General features: G+C 43.4%; 1 protein-coding gene across 4 annotated transcripts in view; it reads right to left on the bottom strand.

The window, feature by feature from the left end:
- The window catches only part of ARHGAP25 (Rho GTPase activating protein 25), a 78,673-nt gene extending 55,018 nt beyond the window's left edge, over nt 1-23,655 (bottom strand). For 2 of the 4 annotated variants that reach the window (XM_070429376.1, XM_070429377.1), the window contains exon 1: nt 23,020-23,241. In XM_070429376.1, coding sequence (XP_070285477.1) covers nt 23,020-23,236 — 217 coding nt within the window. In that variant the 5' untranslated portion in view covers nt 23,237-23,241. Of the gene's footprint in view, nt 1-23,019; nt 23,242-23,296 lie in introns of those variants that run through there. The other 2 variants (XM_070429379.1, XM_070429380.1) reach the window with 2 other exon arrangements.
- Nucleotides 23,656-25,073: the final 1,418 nt, after the last annotated feature.

Genomic DNA, 25,073 nt, shown 5'->3' with positions numbered 1-25,073 from the left:
ACGCAAGACTATGGGACCTTGTGCTCTGCAGCAACATGGTGTGCTAAAGCAAGAGGGCATTAGAGGTACTAACCTTTTCATTGTCAAAGCCAGTCGTTTGTTCTAGGTCAGAGGTTTTGCTCAGTCACTAATATTTGTACTTAATGTATTTGTATTTATTAATTAGTTTTGGTAAGTGTGATCAGGCAATGCAGCTGTGATAGCACTGTAATTAGGCAGTTATTAATAATAGGAAAAAAGCAAAGGGAAGGCAGGCATTATAAGTGTGTCATTTGGGCAGCTTCACCAGGAAGCTGCAAATTCACACTCCCCAGGAAACCACCAGCCCATTCCCTGCTAAACACTGGGGGAAGGGGCTGGACAAAGGGGAAGATGGACATATGCACAGTGAGTCGAGATGACATAGGTAAGATACTTGCCTATCATCAAGCCTGGGGAACCATGAATTGGCTAGAGTAGGCAAGGCCACTGCAAACCCATGAAAATTTGGGACTACAAAACCCCTCAAAGGAGCTCTCTTGTGACTCTTGGCTCTTGGCTCTCTGGTTCCTTTGCTTTTGCTCCTGCTTCCTGCATTTGCCCATGTTTCCTCCATAGCCATGTGACCCTTCAGACCCTATATGCAATGGACTGATGGACTGCAGCAGGAAACACACACTAAACTAGCCTGATGCTGGATTGGATTATACCCACCATAGTACAGAGACTCTGGACACTGACTTTGATTTTAGCTCTACTGAAAGCAAAATGGGACTTCTATGGGACCTTGGAAACTCAGGGGGTTGATTCCACAGAAATAAAGCTTCCTACGATATCTTATCTTCTCGAGCGAATCTCAGAAAATTCCTTTTCTTAGGATATCGCAAAGAGCCCACTCCCACTAGCAACCAGTGGAGACATGGAGCTCTCTCCACCAATAACTGCTAAAAAAAATAAATGTTCATATTTTTAAAGATGTATACTCAAGTGTGAGGAATAAAAACATAGTGCCTGGGATTTGCTTAAAAACATCTCAGCAAAGAAAGGGATAGATAAAGCAAATGTGACAAAACCTTGACAATTATTGAAGTTCAGTAAAAGATACACATGGAGGTTCATTATACTTATTTGTGTTGCGGTTTGAAATATGTATATAATAAAAACACTCTTTTTTAAGATTCTATTAGGCTTTTTTTTTCACACATCAGCTATCACCCTGAACTTCAACTTGCTCGTTTTCCCAGGCCTGCATTTCCAGACCTGTTAGTGACTTCTCCGAGCACAGCAGAATGATACTATGCAGATGCTGTACCACACACGTACACATTCCCTCCAGAACAGACCCTGCCCATCCATTTCCCCTGCACTGTCATTTTATCAGTTAATGAAGGGGAAGAACCGAGGGACTCCTGATGTTTCCAGTTATGGATAGTATTTCCTGTAAAGCCAACTTTTCTTCAGTTAGTGATGTTGATGGTGTGTGTGTGTGTGTGTGTGTGTGTGTGTGTGTGTGTGTGTGTGTCTGAGAAAGAGGAGTGGACAGCCCCACTTTGAAAAAGAGTGGTTGCAGGGAAGGCTTTGTCTCAAATGACAATTCCTTTTGACTGGGAGTAACGTTGGGGCATCTGGGGCCTAGTACAGGCTCACTAGAAGAATGGAGTGACTGGTTATCAATGTTTGCAGTGGCAAAAGTTGGAGGAACTGATAGGCCACAATCTACCAATGTAACACAATCATCAACACTTGATAGCTCCCCTGGCCCTGTGGTAGAGGGGCAGGCAGTATGGTGCAGTGAAAGGTGTATCTGGTTAGGCATCAAGAGACCCAGGTTCAAGTTCTAGCTCAGACATAAGCCAGCTGTGCAATTCTCTGGGCCCTTTTGAACCTTCATTTCCTCATTTGTAAAATAAAAGGATGGAAATGAACCATCTTGAACACATATTCAACTCTAAATTTTTTTATTGACCTTTAAAACATATGCTTTGTGTAGTAATCCTATTGTAGGTGCAATGCATCAAACTTATTTTGCCACCTGATGCAGGACTCCATTTCTACACCAAAAACATATGCCTCTAGAGATGCATTCCTTTAATTGATTAAGAAAAGTTGATTTTGCAAAATACATACTCTGGATGACTTTGATTAAACAAGATGGTTTGATAAGTTTCTGGTTAGAGTGTTTTTGAGTTTTAATATTAAGTTAAAGAAGATCCCCTTTGCAGTCCCCTTAAAAACACAGGGTGGGAAGTAGGAAGACAAAAGTCACTGTAACTATTACTCAAGGACCGACAGCTCAATAGGCTGTGTGGCCTATTTATTCTAGGGTAATACCTGAACTCCCAAATATCACAGAACCACCACCTTCTGGATAGATCTCTCCAACTCTAAACCAGACTTTACATATCAAAACGGCAAATGCATCCATGGCCCTTTTATTCAAGGACGTCTTCTAATAATTTAGTTAAAACAATAATATATGTATATTAAGTTTATTTACAAATGTATTCACTGTAGTAAAAAATGTATACAACTAAATGTCCAGTAACACAGAGTCGGTTGAATGAAGTATGCTATATCATAAAGTAAAATACTATGTAGCCTTAAAGTAAATGCTTTAAATTCATGTGAACACATTGAATTTATGAGTAAAGTTAAAAATTGCTTCTTCCAAAATAGTACATATAGGGTAAGTACATTTTGTTAAAAAAAAATACATGTTATACACACACATTGTGACATAGGAAAAGCACAGATACACATGAGGTGTAGCACAGAAAAACAAAATGGCAAGATGCACATAAGACTGATTATTTTCCAGAGATGTTGGATTATGGCTAATTTTTCTGTCTCCTATTTGCTGTCATTTTTTAATTTTTTTTAAAGTTATTTGTAAATGTTCTATATCCGTTTTCTCTTCAATGACCTGAAGGCTGAGTTTCCCAATCTACACATTTTAAGACTTAAAGTGGGTCAAGAAAGATGAAATCACTGAGAGGAATCTGTCCCAGTGTTAGGAAGAATTTACAGAATCTAAACCAAAGCAAATTCCAAAAATTTTGAAATTGAGCATTTCGAGAGCTAGCTCTGTCACCTTGGGCAAATCACCCTTCTGTGCCCGATGGGACATTGTACCAGCAAGAGACAATGTATGTGTCCTTTACGACATGTAAAGTAGGTATAGATTTGCTTATTATTCTTGTTGTTGTTCACAAAGTTTATACATACATAAAATGAGGTTGTTGACAAAGATGCTTGCTAAGATCCTTCTCAGCCCCCCAACTCTTATATTTTTTGCATACTAACAGTTTCTACCAGTACCATAATGTATGCAGAGTATACAAGTAGAGAAACGGCAGCAGATGAGGGGTTCATTATTTGGGAAAGAATATAAAGGAAAAAGCACTCTGGGAAGGAAAGGACCAGTACAGCTTGGAGCTGTCAGCCAAGACATCCCAGAAACTATAGAGCCTGACCATGTTCTTTGGGGCTAAGAAGAAAGGACAGCGGGAATGCCGAGGGGGCATGAAAGGAGGTTACTCTAAGAGTGCTCAGGAAGGAAGAACCACTTGGAATTCCATGCGGTTTGACCTCATGGTGTAACAGTTCCATTTCCAAATATCCACTGCAATAGCCAAAGAATTACTTCAGTGGTAATGAAAGAAAAATGGAAAATGAAAGTAGAAGTAAGGAAGGATGCTATCTGTGTGCTATCTCTTGGGAGGATTTCTATAAGATGCAGGTGGTGGGCATCTGACCTGACAGAAAAGCTAACCAACCCACAATTCAGTATATACTGTATAGGGAACAGCTGCCTCAGGAACAGGGGCTAGAATGTTCCATAAAGATTCTGCACCAACATCCAGAAAAGAGCATCACTGCTGGAGGCGGGGGTCAGGTGGAGACCCCAAGAGCCACTTCCGGAAGTGCTCACAGAACAGAGGCCTGGCTGGGGCATGTGACTGCCAGTGCACCCCCGGTGCCCAGAGTCCCGCCAGAGAAATCAATGGTGGCCCTGTCTTGCTGGCTCCTAAACTGAGGCCCTGCACTGATGAGGGAAAGGGATAGGAGAAAAAGAAGCTCCCTGAACAGAGGAGGAGCTACTCTCTTTAAATTGGACAGTTCTTAAAACATTACCCATAAGCTTACCATGCCACCCAGCCATTCCACATCTAGGAATCTATCCGTGGGAAGTGAGACACACGTCCACAAAACTTCCATGCAAATGTCCCCTGCAGGGGTGTTCATAATGGTCAAACTGGAAACAGTCCAGGCTCCATCAGCTGGTGGATGGTAAACACAATGCAGGATCGCCAGGCTGTGCAACCCCACCCCAGAATAAAAAGGAATGAGGTACTGACACATGCTACACATGGTGAACCTCAAAAACGTTATGCGAAGAGAAGGAAGCTGAATGCAAAAGACAACGTACTATGAGTCCATGTATAAAACATACCCACAAATGGCAATCCTCTAGGGACAGAAAGCAGGTGAGTGGTTGCCTGGGCTGAGGGTGAGAGCAAGGATTGACTGGAAATGGCAGGAGGCAACCTTCTGGGGGTGGTAAAGCTGTTTTAAAACTGCACTGGACTGCCCTGCGATGGTGTTTCTCATAGTTAGAGCCAGCCTGCAGACCAAATGGTCTCAGGTTCAATTCCTGGTGAGGGCATGTACCTAGGTTGCAGATTCGATCCCTGGTCCCAGTTGGGGTGTATGCAGAAGGTAGCCAATTGATATGTCTGTCTCACATTAATGTTTCTCTCTCTCTCTCTCTCTCTCTCTCTCTCTCTCTCTCTCCCTCTCTCTTCCCCCTACTTCCCTTTCTTCCACTCTTTCTAAAAACCAATGGAAAAAATATCATGGGTTGAGGATTAACAACAAAGACTGCATTGTACTGATGCTATATGTTATAAATTTACTAAAAATCATTGAATTGTACACATAAAACAAAATAATTTATGGCATTTAAATTGTACCACAATAAAGCAATAATAAGGAAGATCAAGAACTATATCTATTTAGCTGCCACACACACAAAGGAACCCACAGTGGAAGCAGTGATAAAGTTCAACATTGATTTGTATCAGAAAACGAATTATTAAGAATACTTCCTTAGGTGGTAAAGAATGTGTCTCTAGCCGAAACCGGTTTGGCTCAGTGGATAGAGCGTCGGCCTGCGGACTGAAAGGTCCCAGGTTCGATTCCGGTCAAGGGCACGTACCTTGGTTGCGGGCACATCCCCAGTGGAAGATATGCAGGAGGCAGCTGATCGATGTTTCTCTCTCATCGATATTTCTAACTCTCTATCTCTCTCCCTTCCTCTCTGTGAAAATTCAATAAAATATATTTAAAAAAAAAAAAAAAAAGAATGTGTCTCTAACCAGCAGGAGGGAATTGAGAGAGTACTCTATGTCCCTGAAAATTCAACTACTGAAAAGTAGAAGAATCATAAGTTCTTAGGAATCAGCTCAAGTGTTTGGTAGTTTAGCAGTGCAAGGAAAAATGATGTACAGGTGAGACACTTCAAAGAAATAAAAAATGACACAGCAAAAAGTTTCTGACATTTCTAGTATCTCATATAATTGAGAATTGTGGAATGTGTGAAAATTTCTATCCCTGTGACATTTTGCAATGCTGTTGAAAGTTTTTATGGTTTGACAAAAGGAATCATTCTAAAATTTAGGAAACATACATAGAAAAAAATCAACAGCAATGTCGTGTTTAGAACTGCTGACTTGTGGGACATTATTGAGAATTGACTTTGTCATAAAAGTATGTTGTTTACCGGTGTTTCTGTTCGTTGCAGGCTACATTTTGCAGTACATGGGTGAGGCTTTGCAGAAGGCAGAATTTCCCCTGTGATTCTGCTGCTGACATCCTGCCTCCTCGTCTAAGCTGTCAAACGTTATCAGCTGTCTGGGGGGGAAATGGCTTGGGGGTTTCCCTTTTATCACCCAAGGTTCTCACAGAAATGTTAGGATTTAGTCTGCATGCATCTGTGAGCAACCAAAGTGTCTCTGTCCAACTTGGGCTTTCTTGGTCAGACACAGGCCTGGCCCTGATATGCCTTGACGGCTCTCGCGCCTCTACACCAACTCTCTTGCTGCCCATGGAAGAACTAGAAGAATGTTATTCCCCTTTCTTTTTTCTTTACCCATGTGTTTGCTTTCAGCCGATGGTCACTTGAAGGATGAACTAAAACACTGAAGTCCTGGATGCAGAAGCTGAAGAAGCAGGAAGCTCAGACAGACAAACAGGAAGTGGGAGAAGGGAACCACGAACGAATGACTTTGTGACTGACACTGAGACACCAGGATTCACTTCCATTTTCAAGGACCTCTGACCTGGCACATCTTATGGCATAAGAGACCTTTTCCAGGTGAAAACTGATTGCAATGTTTGGGTGGGTTTTGTTTTAAGGGGACAGTGTTACTAAACTCCAAACATGCACTAAATAGAGATTCACCCAACAAAATAATTGATATGTCTCATAACAAACTGTCGTGGGCACATTTAGGAAAGAATTCATAATATTTTAACATCAATTTTAAAAAATGGAAGAAAGGATTTACTTTGTGTGCTCAGGGATGAACCATTTATTCTCCTTCAACTCCACCCTTGCCCTCTCTCCTCTTTCCTAGCATTATTTTATTGTACCGACTATGATATGGCTGACTTCAAACCAAGAGAAGTGGGAGGAAGCTATATCCGGGCTTAAAAGCAGTCCCTGAAAACATCTCTTCCTTTTAATATATGGGAAGGTAGTTTCAAAATACAAATAGAAAAACATAGCCAATTAATTGACTTGAACATTAAGTTCCATTGATACATAGCTCGAGTTTTGCTGTACGAATGTATTTTTGAGGAGATGGGCTCCCAGAATGCCTTTCCTACTTGCATAAGTTTGCGAAAGAGGATTGAGAGTGTTCAACTATAAAAGTAGCACTGACTATTCTAGTCTCCCAGCACTTTCCCCTGCACAATAAAAAAAAATGCTTTGGAAAATGTGACTTTTGTGATCTTTGGGAGGAGGCCTGGGAAGGGAGGGCTGAGGTTCACAGTGACACAGGAAATCTGTGTTTGTAATGCTGAAGTGTGTGGGTGTGTTAACATGGGCAGAGCTGCAGAGGAAAAACGAAAGAGCATGTTTGCAAACCATTGCAGAGGCTGAAGGAGAGGATCAAAGAGTCTTTTCCACTTATGAAACATATTGATATCTACACACTATCCTGGGTTGGGATTCTGGAAAACAGCCCTTGACATCAAACGTGCAGTCTATGAGAGAAAAATGTGACATTGGACTTCATCAAAATAAGGAGTTTTTGCTCTGTGAAAGGCACTAAGAGAATGAAAGTAAGCCACACACAGATTGGGAGAAAATATTTTCAATCACTTATGTGGCCAAGGGAATTATATCCAGGATATCTAAAGCATTCTCAAAGCTCAACAATAAGAAAACAAACCAATTTTAAAGACAGGCAGAATATTTGAATAGACACTTCAATTAGTGAAAAGATGCTCAATGTGATTAGTCAGCAGGAAGACAATAAGTAAGACCACAATGAGACACCACTGCAAGCATTTTAGGATCACTAAAATAAAATTTAAAGACAAAGCAACAATCTCAAGGCCTGGTAAGGATGAGAAGCAGCTGGAACTGTCGTACATGGCTGGTGGGAGCACAGAATAGTACAGCTGCTTTGGAAAACAATTTGGCAATTTCTTACAACGTTAAACATATGACCCAGCCGTCCCACTCCTCAAAATATACCCATGAGAAATGAGACTTTATGTTCACACCTGTGATCACATATTTATAGCAGCTTATTCATAATTTCCAACAATTAGAATCAACCCCGAAGTCTTTCAACTGACGAAGGGCTACATCCATGTAATGGGACACTAGGGACCAATAAAAAGGACAAAAATGTGTGTATTTAAGCAATAACATGGGTGAATCTCAAATGCATTCTGCTGAGTGAAATAAATCAGACTCCAAAGGCTACCTACTGTATGATTTCGTTTATATGACATTTTGGAAATAGCAAAACGAGAGGGATGAAGAACAGATGAGTGGTTACCCAGGACTGCGGCTGGTGAAGGGCGGTTAACAAAAAAAAGAGATGAAACTGTTCAGTATCTTGGTTGTGGTAGTTATCACACGACTGTGCATTTGCCAAACTCCTAACTGCAGACCAAAATGAACACATTTTATTCGATTTCAAAACAATCTTTCTCATCTGCTCACATTTGTTACACAGAATCGTCTGATATTCTCACCCTGTCCTGACCTTCAGAAGTTTCCATAGCTAATGCAAGTTCTGAATGGAAAACAAGTGATATCTACCACTTCCTGGTGACTTGACTGAGGTGTATGGCCTCAAAAAACATGGAAATGTGGGAAGACCAACATACCAAGCTAAATCTCCCCAAGTTGTAAGGGAACAGGATAACAGAGTTGGTATCTGTGCCCCTACATTTAGCTTGTCCCTTTCCTGGATGTTAGGGAAGGCCAGGCCTGCCATCCCCAGCAACAAGCCCACATTCCTGTGAAAAACATCCAACTGTGCTCCTCACACAGATTATTCACTGTGGTGTCCCAGACAAATAAGAGACTAGAGCAAGGGATGTTTCATTCCACACACACAATCTGTTAATTCCAGTGGTACTGGTTTTAGCATAAGGAATAGCACAATGTTGGCAAGATAGTGGGTTTAAAGACCTTGCAAAGGAATTCTCTTGGGGAAAGTAGTAGGAAGCCCACTGGGTAGTGTCCAGGAAACCTGCTATCCAGTCTCGGTTATGCTGCTAACTTGCTGTATTCACATAATTTCTCCATGCTTTATCATTGTCTTAGTCAACAAATTTTTGGCTGCAAGGAACAGATTCTGAGTCAAGCTGATTTAATATAGATAGACTAGAGGCCTGGTGCATGAAATTCATGCACTTGGGAGGAGTGGGGGTTTCTGGGGGAGGGTCTCTCAACCTGGCCTGCATCCTCTCACAGTCTGGGAGCCCTCAGGGAATGTCTGACTGATGGTTTAGGACCATGGGGAGCGGGCCTAAGCCAGCAGTTGGACATCCTTAGTGCTGTGCCACTGCTGTGCTAGCCAACTGTGAGCCTGGCTTCTGGCTGAGTGGCACTCTCCCTGTGGGAGCGCACTGACCACCAGAGGGCAGCTCCTGCATTGAGCATCTGTCCCCTGGTAATCAGTGAATACCATAGTGACTGGTCATTCTGCAGATTGGTCAATTTGCATATTAGCCTTTTATAATATTAGATAGATAGATGATAGATAGATAGATAGATAGATAGATGATAGATGATAGATAGATAGATTATAGATAGATGATAGACAGACAGATGGTTTTTATCCCCTAGGGGACATTTGGCAATGTCTGGAGATATTTTTAGTTGTCACAAGTGAGAGGGCTGCTACTGACATTAACTGAGTGGAATCCAGGGATGCTGCTAAACAGCCTACGATACACAGAGAAGCCCCAGACAACAAAGTATTGTCTGGCCCCAAATGGCAATAATACTGAGGTTGAGAAACCCTGATATAAATATAGACACATACATATCTATTGATAGGTAGGTAGATAGATAAAGCATGTGCATGTGTGTACAATTATTTAAGGATAGCATATTATTTCAAAAAATCTAAGAAATGTTGAGAAAAATAACATGGCTTCAGAGTAGTAAAAATCAAGGTAGATTTTGCTAGTGATGAGCTCTTACCAGAGCTCAAGGGCCATCCTGTTAGTGCCCTACAACTTTCAGGGCTCAGTTTCAAACACCCATTCTCTACGGACTTCAGGCTGGGAGAAAACAAGATAGATGCATCTTGAGTCATCTGCCCACCCTGCTCCAGTCAACACCGTCCAAAGTGTCAAGGTTACAAAGGCCACGCCTGTGGCCAACCATGGAGACTGGGAGCCCTCTGAGAGCAAGAGCTGGTGAAACAGCCTCAAGGAGCCCTGTTATATTCATCCAAAAAAGTGACAATAGCGCCACCTCTCTTCTAGAAGCCTACTGCTAAACAAAGGGCCATGGGCCTCAGGTCACCTGAAAGGAGAAATAGCAGGTCTCTCCTTGAAAAGGAATTATTAATCTGTCGTTTCCCCCTTTCTGATCTTGCAGAACAGTTTGCAATCTTTGCTACGGAACAAACAAAACCATGACTATGTTCCACAGTTTGCATGGCTGATTTCATGCACGTTAATAAGTTTTTCTTCTTTTTGGCAGGTCCAAGTTTTCCCTCCTTTGAGCTGAGAGGATGCGGAAGGTAATTTTTTGCCTGCCTGTTATAAGAACCAAGTGAGATCATAGAAAGTGCAGTAAATCACTGCCCAACACAATAAGCAGAGCCCCAAATGCAATCATCCACTGTACACACACGTCAAGTTATTTTGAAGCTGATGAAATGGTGGCATGAACCTGCTCAGCTTGCCAGTGGCCGCTCCAGAGGTCTGGCTGCCCCAACCAAACCACCCCAGCTCTGGCTGATGTGCTGCCATCTGGTGGCCATGGGCAGCTTCATTTGCACATCAAGGAACAGGATGCAGTCACTTGGCTGGCTAGGACCTGCATTTTAGAAACAAGAAGCAATTCTAGGAATTTCTCAGTTAGGTGTCAGCATCCTATTGGCCCCAGCCAGGAAGACTGGATCAGAAAAAGACTGTGGACTAGGGAACCCATGGGATGTTTTCCCACTCAACCATATGGAGGCTTCTCTCTTCCACTCACCTCACACTCTCCACTTTTCCCTTCTCCTTTTACCAGATCCTTCCATCTGGGCGCCTCTGTCTTACTCTCTTTGTCTTTCCTCATTTCCCCCTTTCCATGCTGCTCCTCACCACTTACCTCAGCTACCCACTTATACCAACTGACCATATGACAACACTGATGTAGAACCTTAGTATTTGTATTTCTTGAGTAAAGCTGCCTTGCACCTGAGTTAGGAGCTCCCTGGATACTAAAGATGTTGAAGATAAGAATTTGTTAAAGAGAAGAATTTAGAGGGACCCAGTGAAACATTTGTGTGGGCCCTGGGAACAGCTCTGGCCTCCAGGGCATATCACAGTCCCAAGTGGTCTAGAAGGCAAGCAGGATCCAGGCTACATGTGGGCACGTTCCCCTGGCCAGACACCTCACCCCATGAGGAGGAATACAGCAGAAGCTGGACCCTGTAAGATCTGGGTCTCTGGATGGGGGCCCTCATTGCCCAGGGCTACGGGTAGTACTGGAGGTGAAGATGTGGGTAGGTGAAAGGACTTGGTGGCAGTAAAATGAGGGGGTTCTCATTCATTTGAACATATGTTTTCTTTATGAAATATAAAAGTGAGAGTGTTGGTGGGAGGAGGTGGTAAGGCCTTGAGGAGAAAAAGAAAAATAAGTATTGGGGAAAAGGAAAGTAGATTTACTAGGTAGGCGTAGTATGCTTGTCTACCTAAAATGTTCGGTCACAAATTTAAGTGAGTCCAGGTGACCCGTTTATCTCATGTTCCCCAGCCATGCTCAGCTGCCCAGGTACAGGCACTGAGAAGGTGGACCATTGTTTAAACAGGTTTAGGGGGTTTTCCACGTGGTTAGACAGCAGGAGAGAGGGGCGGGAGATTTGAGGGTGTTTGTTCAGTATTTCTACAATGCCGGAATTGGGAATCTACGCTAAAGGGGATGTAATGGATGACTGGTAGTAAAAAAGTCACAGAACCATGGGAGCAGTAGCACGTTGAGATCAGAGAATTGCTGAGTGGGTGAGCTGGGCTCAAAGGGTGTGGCAGTCACAGCGTGGGAAGCCTGAAAACAAGATTTCAGAGATGTTACAATTATAGGGATGACATGGTTTACTTATGAGTATGAGTGGCCGAGCTGGTTGGAGGACGTATTATTGGAGATGGGGCCATTAAAGGAGAAATACTACCAATAATAAAACAACAATTGGTGGCCGGGCACGATGTTAAGTGACTTGTACACACATTACTTGATTCTTATAACAGCATTATAAAGTGGCAGGACTACTTGTTTTTCAGATGAGAAAACAGGTACAGAGAGATTAATTACTTTCACAAATTCAAAGAGGTGATTAAAGGCTGAGCTGGAAATCAAATCCAGGTTTATCTGACTTCAAGGGTGGTGTTCTTAAGGACATCCCATCCCCCTACACTCAGTTTGGCTTCTTAGCTAAGTGGAGTTGAGGGGGAGGGGTGTGTCTTCATTCAAGAAACACTTTTTATCTGGAACCTCACTTTTTATCTGTAAAGACACAAAGATGACTAAATCATCACTCACTTTCATTATAACCCTGGGCATTTCAGGCCACAGAAGGGTGAGATATGGGATAACTTTGTGCTGGCCAGAGACTGGTGAAATCCAGGACTTTCTGGAAACAATGCAAACAAAACAAGTTGATCAGTAGTAATACAACTACTGTACATTGTCTGTGGACGCCCTCTATTGGCCATTAAGCAGAATAGTCTATAGCTCTCGGGAGGCAAAAACAAAAAACAAACCAAAAAAAAAACTTTAGTTACAGAACAAACCCTGTGTCAGCTTTTTAAGTGTCATAATTGCAATGGTGTCACTTAGGAATTGATTATCTTCAGTAGGAGAGCTCCACTTCCCTCTGAGCGTCTCTTCAATGAGACTGTGAGCTGCTTGAGGTTAAGAGCTTGATCTTTTTAATCTTCTTACATTAGTACAGTGCCCAGTGCACAGTAGGTGTTTGATAAATGTGTCAATCAGAGTGGAAGGAAAATGAGCCACATGGCATAATTCCACAGAAGGAGAGATTAATTCTACCTGGGCAATCCAGGAAGTCTTCCAGGAGGAGATGAGTGGTGGTGACCATGGTGATGCGGAGGGAGTAGTAGAGTTGAAAAAAGAAATCCAGAAAGCAGAATGGCAAACCTAGGAATCAGATATAGATTCCACAGGGCAGGGGTTTTTGTGTGATTCTGAAAAGAAATTCCCTTCCATGTGACTGACAGGTGTGGCTCCCAATCCTTCCAGTATGAATAAGAATAAAAAATGTCATAAGCACAGATTCAGTCTGTCATTAACATGTCAGATTCAGGTAGGCTAAAGAAAGAATTTGAAAGGACTTCTGGTTCAGCCGGTGTTGCTCAATGGTTGAACATTGACCTATGAACCAGAAGATCACGGTTCAATTCCTGGTCAGGGCACATGCCCAAGTTGTGGGTTCGATCCTCAGTGTGGTGGGGTGTGCAGGAGGCAGCGAATCAATGCAATCAATGATTCTATCTCATCATTGATGTTTCTATTTCCCTCTCCCTTCCTCTCTGAAATCAATTATATACATATATATATAATTATATATATATGTATATAATTGATATATATCAAAAGAAAGAACTTCTGAGTTGGGGTTTGAAAAAACACACCCCAATATAAGGTTTTAAAGTTTCCCCATAATTGAACTCTCTTTTTTCCCACATTAAACTGTGTGACCTCACTGGAAATTTAACTCAGTAGATATATAGAGCACCTATCACAATGATGGCATTATTTTCTCAAGATACCTGGTTTTCTCAAATATAGAGCACTGGGGTCAGGGTGACTTTCCTGGTTTTTTACTGAGTGTTCATATTGTGGAAACCTCTGACTCTGAGACAAATTGGAATGGCTGGTCACCCTAGCTGAGCCAGAGAACTGAGAATGGCTCAGAAAGGGATCAGTGCCACATGAAGGGAAGGCAGGGTGGTTTCAGAACGGGGCACAAGGACCTTGGCTGAGAGCTGGGGTGACAACGTGCACTGTACCTATTATTATCATAATGCTGGCTTTTGTGTGTGGTGAGATTTCTCACCCACCGGCTGTGGATTTCTGGGTTCTAAATGACCAAGTGAAGAGAATAAATTCCGGAGGATAGTGAGAGAGGAAGAAAACACTCACAAGAACCCTTGAGTAGCAACAGCAGAAACTGGGTCCAAGGAAACGAAAGTCTCATGTCGAAGGTCCGGCTGTTTTCTCACAATTATATCTAAAAATAAGGGCCTGAAAATGAAGAGGCCATGTGCAGGACTCTTACAGTAAATCAGAAAAACAAGTCGGCGGCTGCTGCTGTAACCCACATGTAAGTGATCACAGGCATTAAACCTTGGCGCCACGGAGACCCAGACAAACAACATTCAGCTTCACTCCAGCGGTCCGAGGTCCACGGGACAGCAGGGGACGTAGCAGCTCTGGAGGAAGCGGCTGCTCAGGAATGGAGGGTCTTCCAGGCGGCGCACAGCCCACAGTCACTCTTTTCCTACCCAAAGGAAGGGAAGCTGGAGGAACTGCTCTCACCGCAATAGCTCAGAGACCATGGCGTCTCTACAGCCAGTAGGAAACTTACAGGAGCTCCTCACTACTCTATTGGAGAGTCACAGCTCAGGTGCTTTACTGACTTGGGAATGAAATGGCCAAAAATAAAATAGAGAGAGAGAAGAAAGAAAAACAAGGAGGAAACTGATATCACTCCATAAACATGATTGATAACAGTCGTATGCATTAAAGACGGCACGTTCAAACACTGAAGGTAAGAGGAGTGGAAGCAAGACGTGGCCCATCAACCACAGGCCAGCAGCGTGGCTGTGGGCCAGGAAAGTGGATCAGCAGATGTTGTAAACACTATTTCTCTAAAGAAAAGAAAGAAGAACTAAACTGGAGTAGGACAAGCCAAGCTCTAGCACTGTTGGCTGTGGCTTTCATCAATGACTTGGTTAGGAGGAGCTAATATCATGCCTACATCGTAGCAAGGCCCATAGTGGTGCTATGATGACAACTGATGTTTATGAAACACATACCAGTGGTGCTTTTATAGGAAGTGTTTGACAAAGATCATCTCTTTTAATCCTCACAATAACCATATTACAAATGTGCCCATTTTACAGATGAAGAAGCTAAAGATGAAGGTCACATAGCTAGTGATTAGGGATAGTGGGATTCAAATTTAGGCAGTTTGACTCCAAAGCTAGCTTTCTAATACCATATTATGTGTAACTGGCTCATTTTATTGTTGCTAGTTCAGACTTTGTCAGAAAATTCTTTTTGTTAAATTTATAAAATTATTTTAAAATATTGAGGAAATATTTTGCATCCGTCTCAAAATCTTTATACTGTAGCACTTCTTCTTTCACTTTGAAACTCCCAAACCAACAAGGAAGCATATAAATGGTTCACAAGCCATAGGCCAGAGACCCAGCAGTAGAGTATCGCCAGGCCCCTCTGGAACTAAGATCTGTGTGTGCACATTTGGGAAGGGGGGATGGGCAGCTGAGGGAGGGAGCAAGGGAGTGAAGCAGTTGTCACCTGAGTTAGTCACAGTTCTGGTGCCGGACAACTCACAGCTTATGGGAAATATGTGGCAGCACCAAAGTTGAAAAACACTTTTTCTTTGGAAAGATAGAGGTGTGAGTGAGGGAGTGCTGTCAGAATGAGCAGTCCACTATTGAGGATGCTCCTTGAAATGAACCTATCATATAGAGGTGAGCAAAGAGTTGCTTTATGAATGAATGAATGAATGAATGAATGAATGGAATGCTCAGCCTCAATGCACTAAAGATACCATTGTTTTATGCAACTCCAGGGAAAGAATATGAGTGCTCATAGCACCGTGTTTTGATTTATGAACTGAAAATTGTAATGTCTAGTTGCTACTAATAAGTATGACATCTACCCACAGGATATCTGAGGAGTTGTGGCTACCGATATGCCTATACTTCCATGCTCTTCTTAAAGTAAAAGATGTAATGGGTTTTTCATATTTAAATAGAAATTTTATTTACAATCAAGACATAAATATATTTCAAAGACAAAGGAAAATATATTGTGATTCAGGGTCAATTTAGCTCTGAGCTTCCATTTAACTCTGAGTTTCCTGGGAGCCAAGACAAAATAAGAAACACAATAAATTGCACAGCTGTCTTACCAGAAAGGAGGAAGCATGGCAGCCCCTCAAAGGACACATAGTACTTCTGAGCACTCAATTCTCAACAAATTTTCTCACATCAAGTCACACATAGGAGAGTGGCTGGCATTGTCCATTCCTTGCTCTCATGTTCACAGAACACTCAGAAACAAATTCCATGAAATCACTAATTGCAGTAATGGTTAAAAAATGAGGGTGTAACATTAAAGCATAACTCAGTGCACCCATACTGTGAGGGTATCAAGATAATGTAGTTTGATCTGAGGTTGGAAATGAGATTATCTATTCAAAAGGAAACACATGTTTGCTGACGCCTACCGTATGTTATAGGCATGAAATATTTTCTTCCTCTCAACATACGTATTATGAATTCTATTGAATAATTATGCTAAGCAACTTGACCTTGGGATTCACTGTAAAGTAGCAGAAGGGTCCCAAGCTCAGGCACTCTTTTCTGTATCCCACAGCCTCCTCCCCTCCCACACTCCCATCAAGAAGAGCCAATGAAGAGATCAACCGAAGGACTTGTATGCATGCATATAAGCATAACCAATGGACATAAGACACTGGGGGCTACGGGAGACCAGGGGATTGTCAAGGTCAGGGGAAAAAAGGAGACATATGTAATACTTTTTGTAATACCTTAAGCAATAAAACAATAAAAAAAGAAAGAAAGAAAGAAGGAAGGAAGGAAGGAAGGAAGGAAGGAAGGAAGGAAGGAAGGAAGGAAGGAAGGAAAGAAAGAAAGAAGAAAGAAAGAAAGAAAGAAAGAAAGAAAGAAAGAAAGAAAGAAAGAAAGAAAGAAAGAAAGAAAGAAAGAAAGGAGAGCCAATGGGCAGTTCAGTGCCTTAGACAATCTTGTCAGTGCAGCTTTTTCCAGGCTATTCGAGTTTATTCTCTCTAGGAAAGGCCGAGAGCACTGGCGTTAGATATTACTGATTAAGGACATACTTCTCTGTTGAAAACCAAGCCATCTGTTGGTAGGGTCGACTCATATCATGCAAGTTCAGGAGCGTTCATTGAGCTCACCTCAAAGGAAGCCCACAGTGTCTAAAGTTATGAGCCTCTCTGTTTAAACGACTTGAGGAAGGAGTATGATACTCTTCCAGTGATTTGCAGATTTAGGGACTCCCAGAGGACAAGATGTCCACACTTGTGGCTAAATCACAGGGAGGAATTGGGTGGTCGTAGGGGAGCCCCGAGTAGAGTGGGCTCCAGGCAGATGAGAAAGAACAGAGAACTGAAAGAGATAAGTGACTGAGGTCTGGCATGTGAGAGTGTGTGTGCCTGAGGGGGCTGGTGTGGGAAGAGACAGGTGGGAGGGTGAGCAAGGCCAGGACGTAGGACTTCCGGTTTAATCCCTCCACAAGGAGGAGCTATACAAAGTTACAAAGTTTTTTCTTCTCTGGAGAAACAGAGACTGTGTACAGGAAAACCAATGTGAGAAAAATGGCAAATCCTAGACTCACTGAAGAACATACAAATCTAAATCTTAAAGAAAAGAAATGGCCGTGATGGGAAGAATGTTGGCAGGACCAGCTCCTGTTCATAGGCTCTGTCCTGCGGCTCCCACGGCTGCTCTCAGCCCAGTGCTTGTCTAGATGTCTTATAAGTTTTCTCCTCATCTCTGCCCCCACTAGCCAATGAGCCCTGCAGAAACAGAGAGCAGGAATGCCTTTTTATTTGTAAGATGATTTTTTGTTTTCTAAATATTGTCCAAAGCAGAAAAAAAGTTTACAAGGAGAAAAATGGTGATGAGTAAAGCATAAGACAAGAAATGTATTTTCTCTCTTTGTAACTTCCATATCTCAGTTCCCCTCTGGGGAGTCTACAAAATTTACAGACCATCCCCTGGATGGAATCACTCTGATTGACCTGGGCTCCCATGGTATTTTCCTGGCTCTCCACACTGCCCTGTTGTCTCACTTACTGTAGCCACAGCTGGGTTTCACTTCAGCTCTTCACACACTCCCTTCTCTTGCATCCAATTAGCCAAGCACAGTGCTGCCCCGTGAGAGGTTACACTTCTTTTCTTTCAAGTGTGTGAAGGAACCATCATCACCAACTTACTCTTCTCGGTTAGTGCTTGGATCTTTCAACCCCCATGGAAGGCACTGGCTACTTGAAGGGCCATGCTCCAGCTCTAAAGGGGATGGATGGTGTCTCGATAGTTCTCCCAATAGATACTCTGTGTACATGCTTTATAAACTAGACCAAAGACGGCAGACTACCATGTCTGGGAGGCACTTGCAGCTGTGTATACCAGGCCAGGACCATGCCACATCCTCACTCTAGACCAGCCGTGGGCAAACTACGGCCCGTGGGCCAGATCCGGCCTGTTTGAAATGAATAAAACTAAAAAAAAAAAAAAAAAAAAAAAAAAAGACCGTACCCTTTTATGTAATGATGTTTACTTTGATTTTATATTAGTTCGCACAAACACTCCATCTATGCTTTTGTTCCGGCCCTCCGGTCCAGTTTAAGAACCCATTGTGGCCCTCGAGTCAAAAAGTTTGCCCACCCCTGCTCTAGACCCTTTATCAGAGATACATGCACTGAGAGCCACTGAGCTCACCTCTGCCAACCCAAGTGTATCTGTACTTTGTCCATGAGGGATCAGCAAACAGGATTTTGACTTCCTGTCATCACTCAAGTTGGCCCTCTCTCTCCTGATGTTTAGGGTAATATCAGTCCCTATCCCCCAGGTGGCCAGGAGGCTCTCGACCTGGGCAGTCAGAGGCATGTGCCTTTCAGAAAGAGCTTAGTTTATGCCTAAAGGTAAGTCAATGACAACATAGGGACAGACATTTTTACTTGAACAGTAATAAAGACAGGTATGGACCTTAACAGGTGTTCCTCTGTGTCTGTGTTCACTATCTGAGGAAGGCATGTTCTTGTCCTGGGCGCTGCTTGCACGTGTGGAGACCTTTATCTATCAGGGACCAGGAGCTGCTCAGGGAGTGCAGAGGCTTCAGCCACAGCAAATGGACAACATTTGGTCCAGAACCCAGGCCAGACCAGGTTAGCACATTGTAAGTTTCACAATGCTGAAAGCCAAACCGACCAGCTCACTATGGGCTGAGTGGAATAGTTCCATTTTTATTGTATTACTAGAGGCCTGGTGCACGAATTCATGCACCAGTGGGGTCCCTCGGCCTGGCCTGTGGGATTGGGCCGAAACTGGCTCTCCAACATCCCCTGAGGGGTCCCAGATTGCAAGAGGGTGCAGACCAGGCCAAGGGACCCCACCAGTGCAGGATGGGGCTGGGGAGGGATGTGGAAGGTTGGTCAGCAGGGGAAGGATTGCAGGAGGGCTCCAAGGCATGTCTGGCCCATCTCACTCAGTCCTGATTGGCCAGACCCCAGCAGCAAGCTAACCTACCAGTTGGAGCATCTGCCCCCTGGTGGTCAGTGCATGTCATAGTGAGAGGTTGAGTGGCCTTAGCATATCATCAGCATATTACACTTTGATTGGTTGAATGGCCAACGGGATGACGGACACTTAGCATATTAGGCTTTTATTATATAGGAGTCCTATTCTGAAAAATATCCATTCATGTTGTTTGTTAATTTTTTATCATTTTTTATTGATTTATAGTACTGCTTTATATATTTAATTCTACCTCTGTATATCTATGTATCTATTGATGCATCTATCTAAAAGCACACTTTCAAATAAGACTTCTTTTAATAAGAATAATAACCTGCATTGAATAAAGCCATATGGTTTTATAAATTGCTCTAGTTATGAAGGTTTTAAGTACAAAAGTTTTCATTCCCTTTACTCTGATTTTCTAAGGGACAGAACTAGACCCAATATCAGACAAATTATAATTTATCAGATGGAAAAAAATTAAGTGGAGAAAAACCCACCACTGTTGTCATTATTCACTTTACCTTTTGGAGACTAGCATAATGATTTTTTTGTTTCTGAATAATTTTTTTCAACATTAAATTTCAGAGAGAAGAAAAGTTTAAACAACCCCCCTCATAGTCACTTTCATTATGTATCTCAGAGTCACAAGCTCTCTAGGGCCTGTTCTGCCCTACTTTGACTGGGGGAACTGAGAAGAGAAAAAAAAGATGTGCCTGTGACTGGATACAGTGTGGGTGGTCCTGACATTCACCCAGCAATCTTCCAATTAAACACTCCCAAACCACAGGCAGCAGGGGCTTTCCCTGTATGGTCAATACCCTCTCAATAGAGCGCCTACATGCCAAGCACTGGATGTCAGACCCCCCGGACAGTGCAAGAAAGGATGCTATGTCCCACAACCCACCCTTCAGGGCGTACAATGGATTAGGAAGACATGTGAAAGAGTAAGAGTTTTGAGTAACAGTGTGAGAAAGCAGTGGAGGGTTGTCACGATTTTCATTGTTGGACTAAAATGAATGATCAAGAAGCAAAAGAAGAAATGTGTGCCCTGGGAGCCGCCTCAAGTGAAGTTTGTTGGTTCTGCATTTCCCTTTCTTCCAGCCTCCACCAGGATCCATGGGTCACAGGCAGGGGAGCCAGGGTCAGCTCCTCCCACCCATGTCAGGTCCACGGTGGTCGTCTCCGGGAAGCTCTGCCATCCAGCGGGGCCTCCCCCGATCTCTGAGATGGGAGTCCAGTGGAGAGTCCCTCCCCCACTCTCAGACACTTTCACTTTCACAGCAGGCCTGGCTCAGCACCCACAAGATCGAGGGGAAACTGGAAGCACAGATCACCAAAAAAAAGGAAAGGCTGGGGCCCCTTTCTGGGCTACATAATGAGTCTGTGTCTTGCTGTTTTCCTAAGCAAGTGCAGAACCCGGCATCTTCTGCAGGCTACTGCCCGGGCCACGGAAGTTCTATCTTGCTAAGAGCCTCTTGAAAATTTACCAGGACAGTGAATCACGAGGTAACATCTGGCTTCCAGCCCCAAGTGACCTTAAAGTCACACTGTTTTGGTGATCATCTCCTCCAGTGGTTCTCAGCTAGGGAAGGTGTCCCTCCCCAGACGTCTGGCCATGTCTGGAGACGTGTCTGGTTGTCACAACCGGTGGTGGTAGGGGGAAGAGGTGCTATTATCATCCAGTGGGTGGAAGCCAACAATGCTGCTATTGTGTTAAAATGCACAGATCAGCCCCCATCACTAAGAACTACCCAGACCAAAATACCCATAGTGTCCAGGTTGAGAAACCCTGATCTACCCTGCACTAGGCCAGGCTGGAAAAACCACAAGCCATTGGCTTCCCTGACATGATTCCCAGCTCCACACATCTTCTTAATAGAGGTGAGTTTCTCTGACATACAGGGTGGGGCGAAAGTAGGTAGGTTTGTAGTTGTTTGTATGGAAAACAATACAATTAATAATAATCCAAGAATAAACTCTGTGTTTCACATACTCACAACTGTATACCTACTTTTGCCCCACCTGGACACAGGGCTCTGGAGAGGGGATTGGAGGTCCTATGATTCAGGGACTCTCTCCTCTTGGAGGCCTCAGCTTATAATCTGAATTCTCATTGATGGGACACTCATGAAAGGTATTCCGACTGCAGTCCAGTCTCTAGGGATGAGAAACTTATAAATGGCCTGGATAATGACAAGCGCTCCTTTATATTTCATTATACAATTATGTTTTACTAACTAGTACTAAACGATATCTTCTGTTGGTAATCAGTCATTGATTCGGTCAGCAAACATTCACTGTGGGCCCTCTAGGACCAGGCACTGTGCTCTACTCTAGATGAATGGTAACTCTCGGAATCTTCTAACTTCAACCATAGCCCCTACAGCAAGACTTCATCCAGTGGGATGGAGAGGTGAGTGCTTGTTAAACTGCAGGTGCTTGGGCCTCCCTCCGGAGATTCTGAGTTCACAAGTCAGGATGGTGCCCAGGAATCTTCATTTTGAGCAAGCACTTTAAGTGACTATGATACAGGCTACCCATGGGACCATGATTTAAGGAACATTGGTAGAAAACATAAAATCTACCCAACCCATTCCCAGGCCTGAGAATATGCAGACCTGAGAGCTAATGTAATTTTCTATAACCCTGAAAAAAAATGTAACTCTTTAATCATCTAATCATTCCTGGTCTCACATTTCCCATTTTTAAACAGAAGGCGAGTAAGACCTGTCAAACACAGATGGTGAAAGGGTAGAATGACCTCATGTAACCAGAAGCAGGACACCCAAATGGAACAGAACCATAAAAGTTTTACTTCTATAAACAAATGTTTATGACATATAACAGAATGTAAATCAACCAAATACATTGGTTAGTAGAAGAATCTCTTGCTGATGTAAGACATACATGCTAGCTACTCACTGAACCAACATCCTGGCTTGATTAGGATTAACCTTCCTGGTTACCAAGATAAATGGCTTCTGTGATCACTCTCGATTTTCTTTCAAATCCTTTCTCGGACCTATATATTAACATTCCATTATGTGACTTTGCAATGGATCACTTATTTTAGCAACACGTTAACCACCATTAGAAGCCCAAATCTAACGTTTGTTCCAAGCCATTAGAAACACCTAACACTTGTCTAATATCAAGGAAGTTATCTCACCATATGGGTAGAAGAATAAAGCATGAGGAATCATTTTTGGCCCAATTGCTCTACCTAAATTACTGTGATCAATTTAATAGTAGAAGAAACGCATATAGAGAAACACATAATAATAATTATATAACAAATGGAAGTTAGGGTGTCACTATCATTAATGAGAAGAGGTGTGGTTTAAGGGTCAGCGAATTCAGAAAACATGCCAGCGTCCATTAAGATAATTAATCTAAAATGCATCGCTCTTTTTCAACTTCTCCACCTAAGAATTCCCTTCCATCCTGTCCCTTTAACTAAAATTATCTTTATTATCCCTTTACATGTCTCCATGTTGCTGTCTTGTCTACCTTGTTTCCTTTTGCTGCAAGTCTCAGCCCCACCTCAGCCACGAGCCTGCCGCGAGGGCCTAGAGACCCAGTGGACTCATGGAACAGGCTACCTTGACTTTGATCGCAGAGCAAGCACTTCAAAGACCACAATCTGGGCTCTGACCAAAACACACTCCAAATATGGATAAGTGTCCACACAGGAGGGGAATAATCCTTCCATGATAGAGAAAAACTTACAGTTTTGTGTGCGATCGGTAGCTTTAACCCATCCAAAGTGACCCAGATCCCACACACCAGGGAGCTCCATTCCACGGCCACCTCCTAACAAAAGAGAAACCCCTCCCGGCATTTGGAAACTTTGAGCCAACCTATCAACTTGAATGCAAATTTCCCCCCAAACCCAGATTTGCCAAGACCCATTTTTAGGTAAACTATTCTCCCTGCAGACCAACATGCAAATGGTGGGGGCTCAAGTAGAAGAACTCCGAAGGCAGCAAAAAGACACGGACCGTACCTATTTTCCCAGCCTCTCCTTTCAGGTTGAAATCCCAGTTTCTTGGCAATTTCAGGGACATTTTGCTTCCGGTTCTGGTGAGCAGCTGCTGAAGCAGTGAGCCTGCCACGGTTCAGCCGGCCTTTCCAAGCTTTCCCTGTGGCTGTGGCTGGTGCCTGTGTTTTCTCCTTTCAGATTGCTTCACGGGCGGTCTTGGGTTTGAGGTTGATTTGCCAGCGTGTGTCCTCCTTTCTCTCGGATGAAAGGTCCAATCATCTGTGACTTGAGGGATGACACCCAAACCCCCACCAAACCCCACCCACAGCCCCCAGGGGCTGGTATCTCGTGAAGTGTGCACCCTGCTTCTCTTGCTTTCAGTTTTAGCAGAAATATCCCAGTTGCCACTTCGCTCTGTGTCGTGGGAAGCAAAGCCCCTGGTTGAGAGAATCTCAGGCCTCTCTGAGGCGTGGTCCTCATAAACAACGCTGCTGCCTCTCGGCTTTTTTTTTTTTTTTTTTTTGTTAACTGTCTGCTTCCTTGCATTTGAGGAAGTGGTGGCTGCTCCGTGTAGATGATACATTCTGAACACTCTTTCTTAAGAAGAGGTTTTTTGGAAATGCTTGCATAAGTACAATGAGTGCCCTTACACTAGAGGGCTAGAGCTTTGATTGCAAGAAAAAGAACATTCCAAGACTCTCGCCATCTACCTCTAAGCTCTCCTCCTCACCACATGGATGAGGCATCCAAAAATGATCAGTCAGACAAGCAGCATCCCCCCAAACCTACCTTCCTTGACATGTTTCCTGCTCCACGGACCACATGGTAAGTTCTCCACCTGCTCAGGATAAAGGTGCCAAGTGACCTCGGCCTGATCTAGGGAGGGTTCTCACGTATGTAGCTAGTAGGTTGGCTTTCGATGGGGAGACCCTCGCACATGTTTTAATGGTTCTTTGGCATTCTGTGCAGGGTGTGGGTTTGGGAATCAGATCAACATGAGGTCAAAACTCAGTTCTTCCACTTCCTAGCTCTGCAGCTTTTAACAAGTGGCTGAATCTCTCTGGCCTCGGTGTCCTCAGTGGTAAAATGGGGTTGATGATAAGCGTGACTGCACGGAACAGCGAAGGCATCTAGCACCGAACTCGACACACAGTGGTTGCACCACAAACGTTATGTCAACCCTAATTCTCTTCAGCTCAGTTCCGTGACAGGCTTTTATAGGTTTAACTGAGTCACGCTAACCTAGTCTTTAAGTGTTTGGCCCCAGAGCCAGACCACCTGTGTTCAAATCTTAGCTCTCCCACTTTCTTACTGTGTGATGAAGGACAAGTTTCTTGACCACTCTGTGCTTTAATTTCCTCATGTGTAAATGAAGCAAATAATAGCGCTGCTTCATAGGGCTGGCGTGGGGCCTTATTAGATAGCAGATAACAGAGTCACTGCTGGCTAACATGCAAGCTACACATCGTAGTCCATTCATTCTTGGACTCTCCTGGAGGACTCCGTCATACTTTCTTCTTTACCTCCCATGAGCTCACTTTTTTGTTGGTGACCTGGCTTCCAGTTTCATTGAGAAAGTTGTTGCAACTGGAAGAGGATGTCTGCAGGCTCCCACCGCCCTATCTGCCACCCCCCTGCATGTAGGCCCACACACTCAGCCTTCTCCCGGTCACCGTGGGTGAACCAACTGTCATCACACCTCCCTCTCTACGGCATCATCCATTTCTTCTCTCTCCTGGATCATTCCTGTAAGCATTCAAGCTTGTTATTTTTTAGCCCATCATTTAAACACGCCTCTCTT

Source organism: Myotis yumanensis, unplaced genomic scaffold (genome assembly GCF_028538775.1).
Source record: "Myotis yumanensis isolate MYYU_CA2020_CCGP unplaced genomic scaffold, mMyoYum1.0.hap1 SCAF_11, whole genome shotgun sequence".
NCBI lineage: Eukaryota > Metazoa > Chordata > Mammalia > Chiroptera > Vespertilionidae > Myotis > Myotis yumanensis.
The sequence above is the reverse complement of the archived record's forward strand: the minus strand, read 5'-3'. Positions and strand labels throughout refer to the sequence as shown.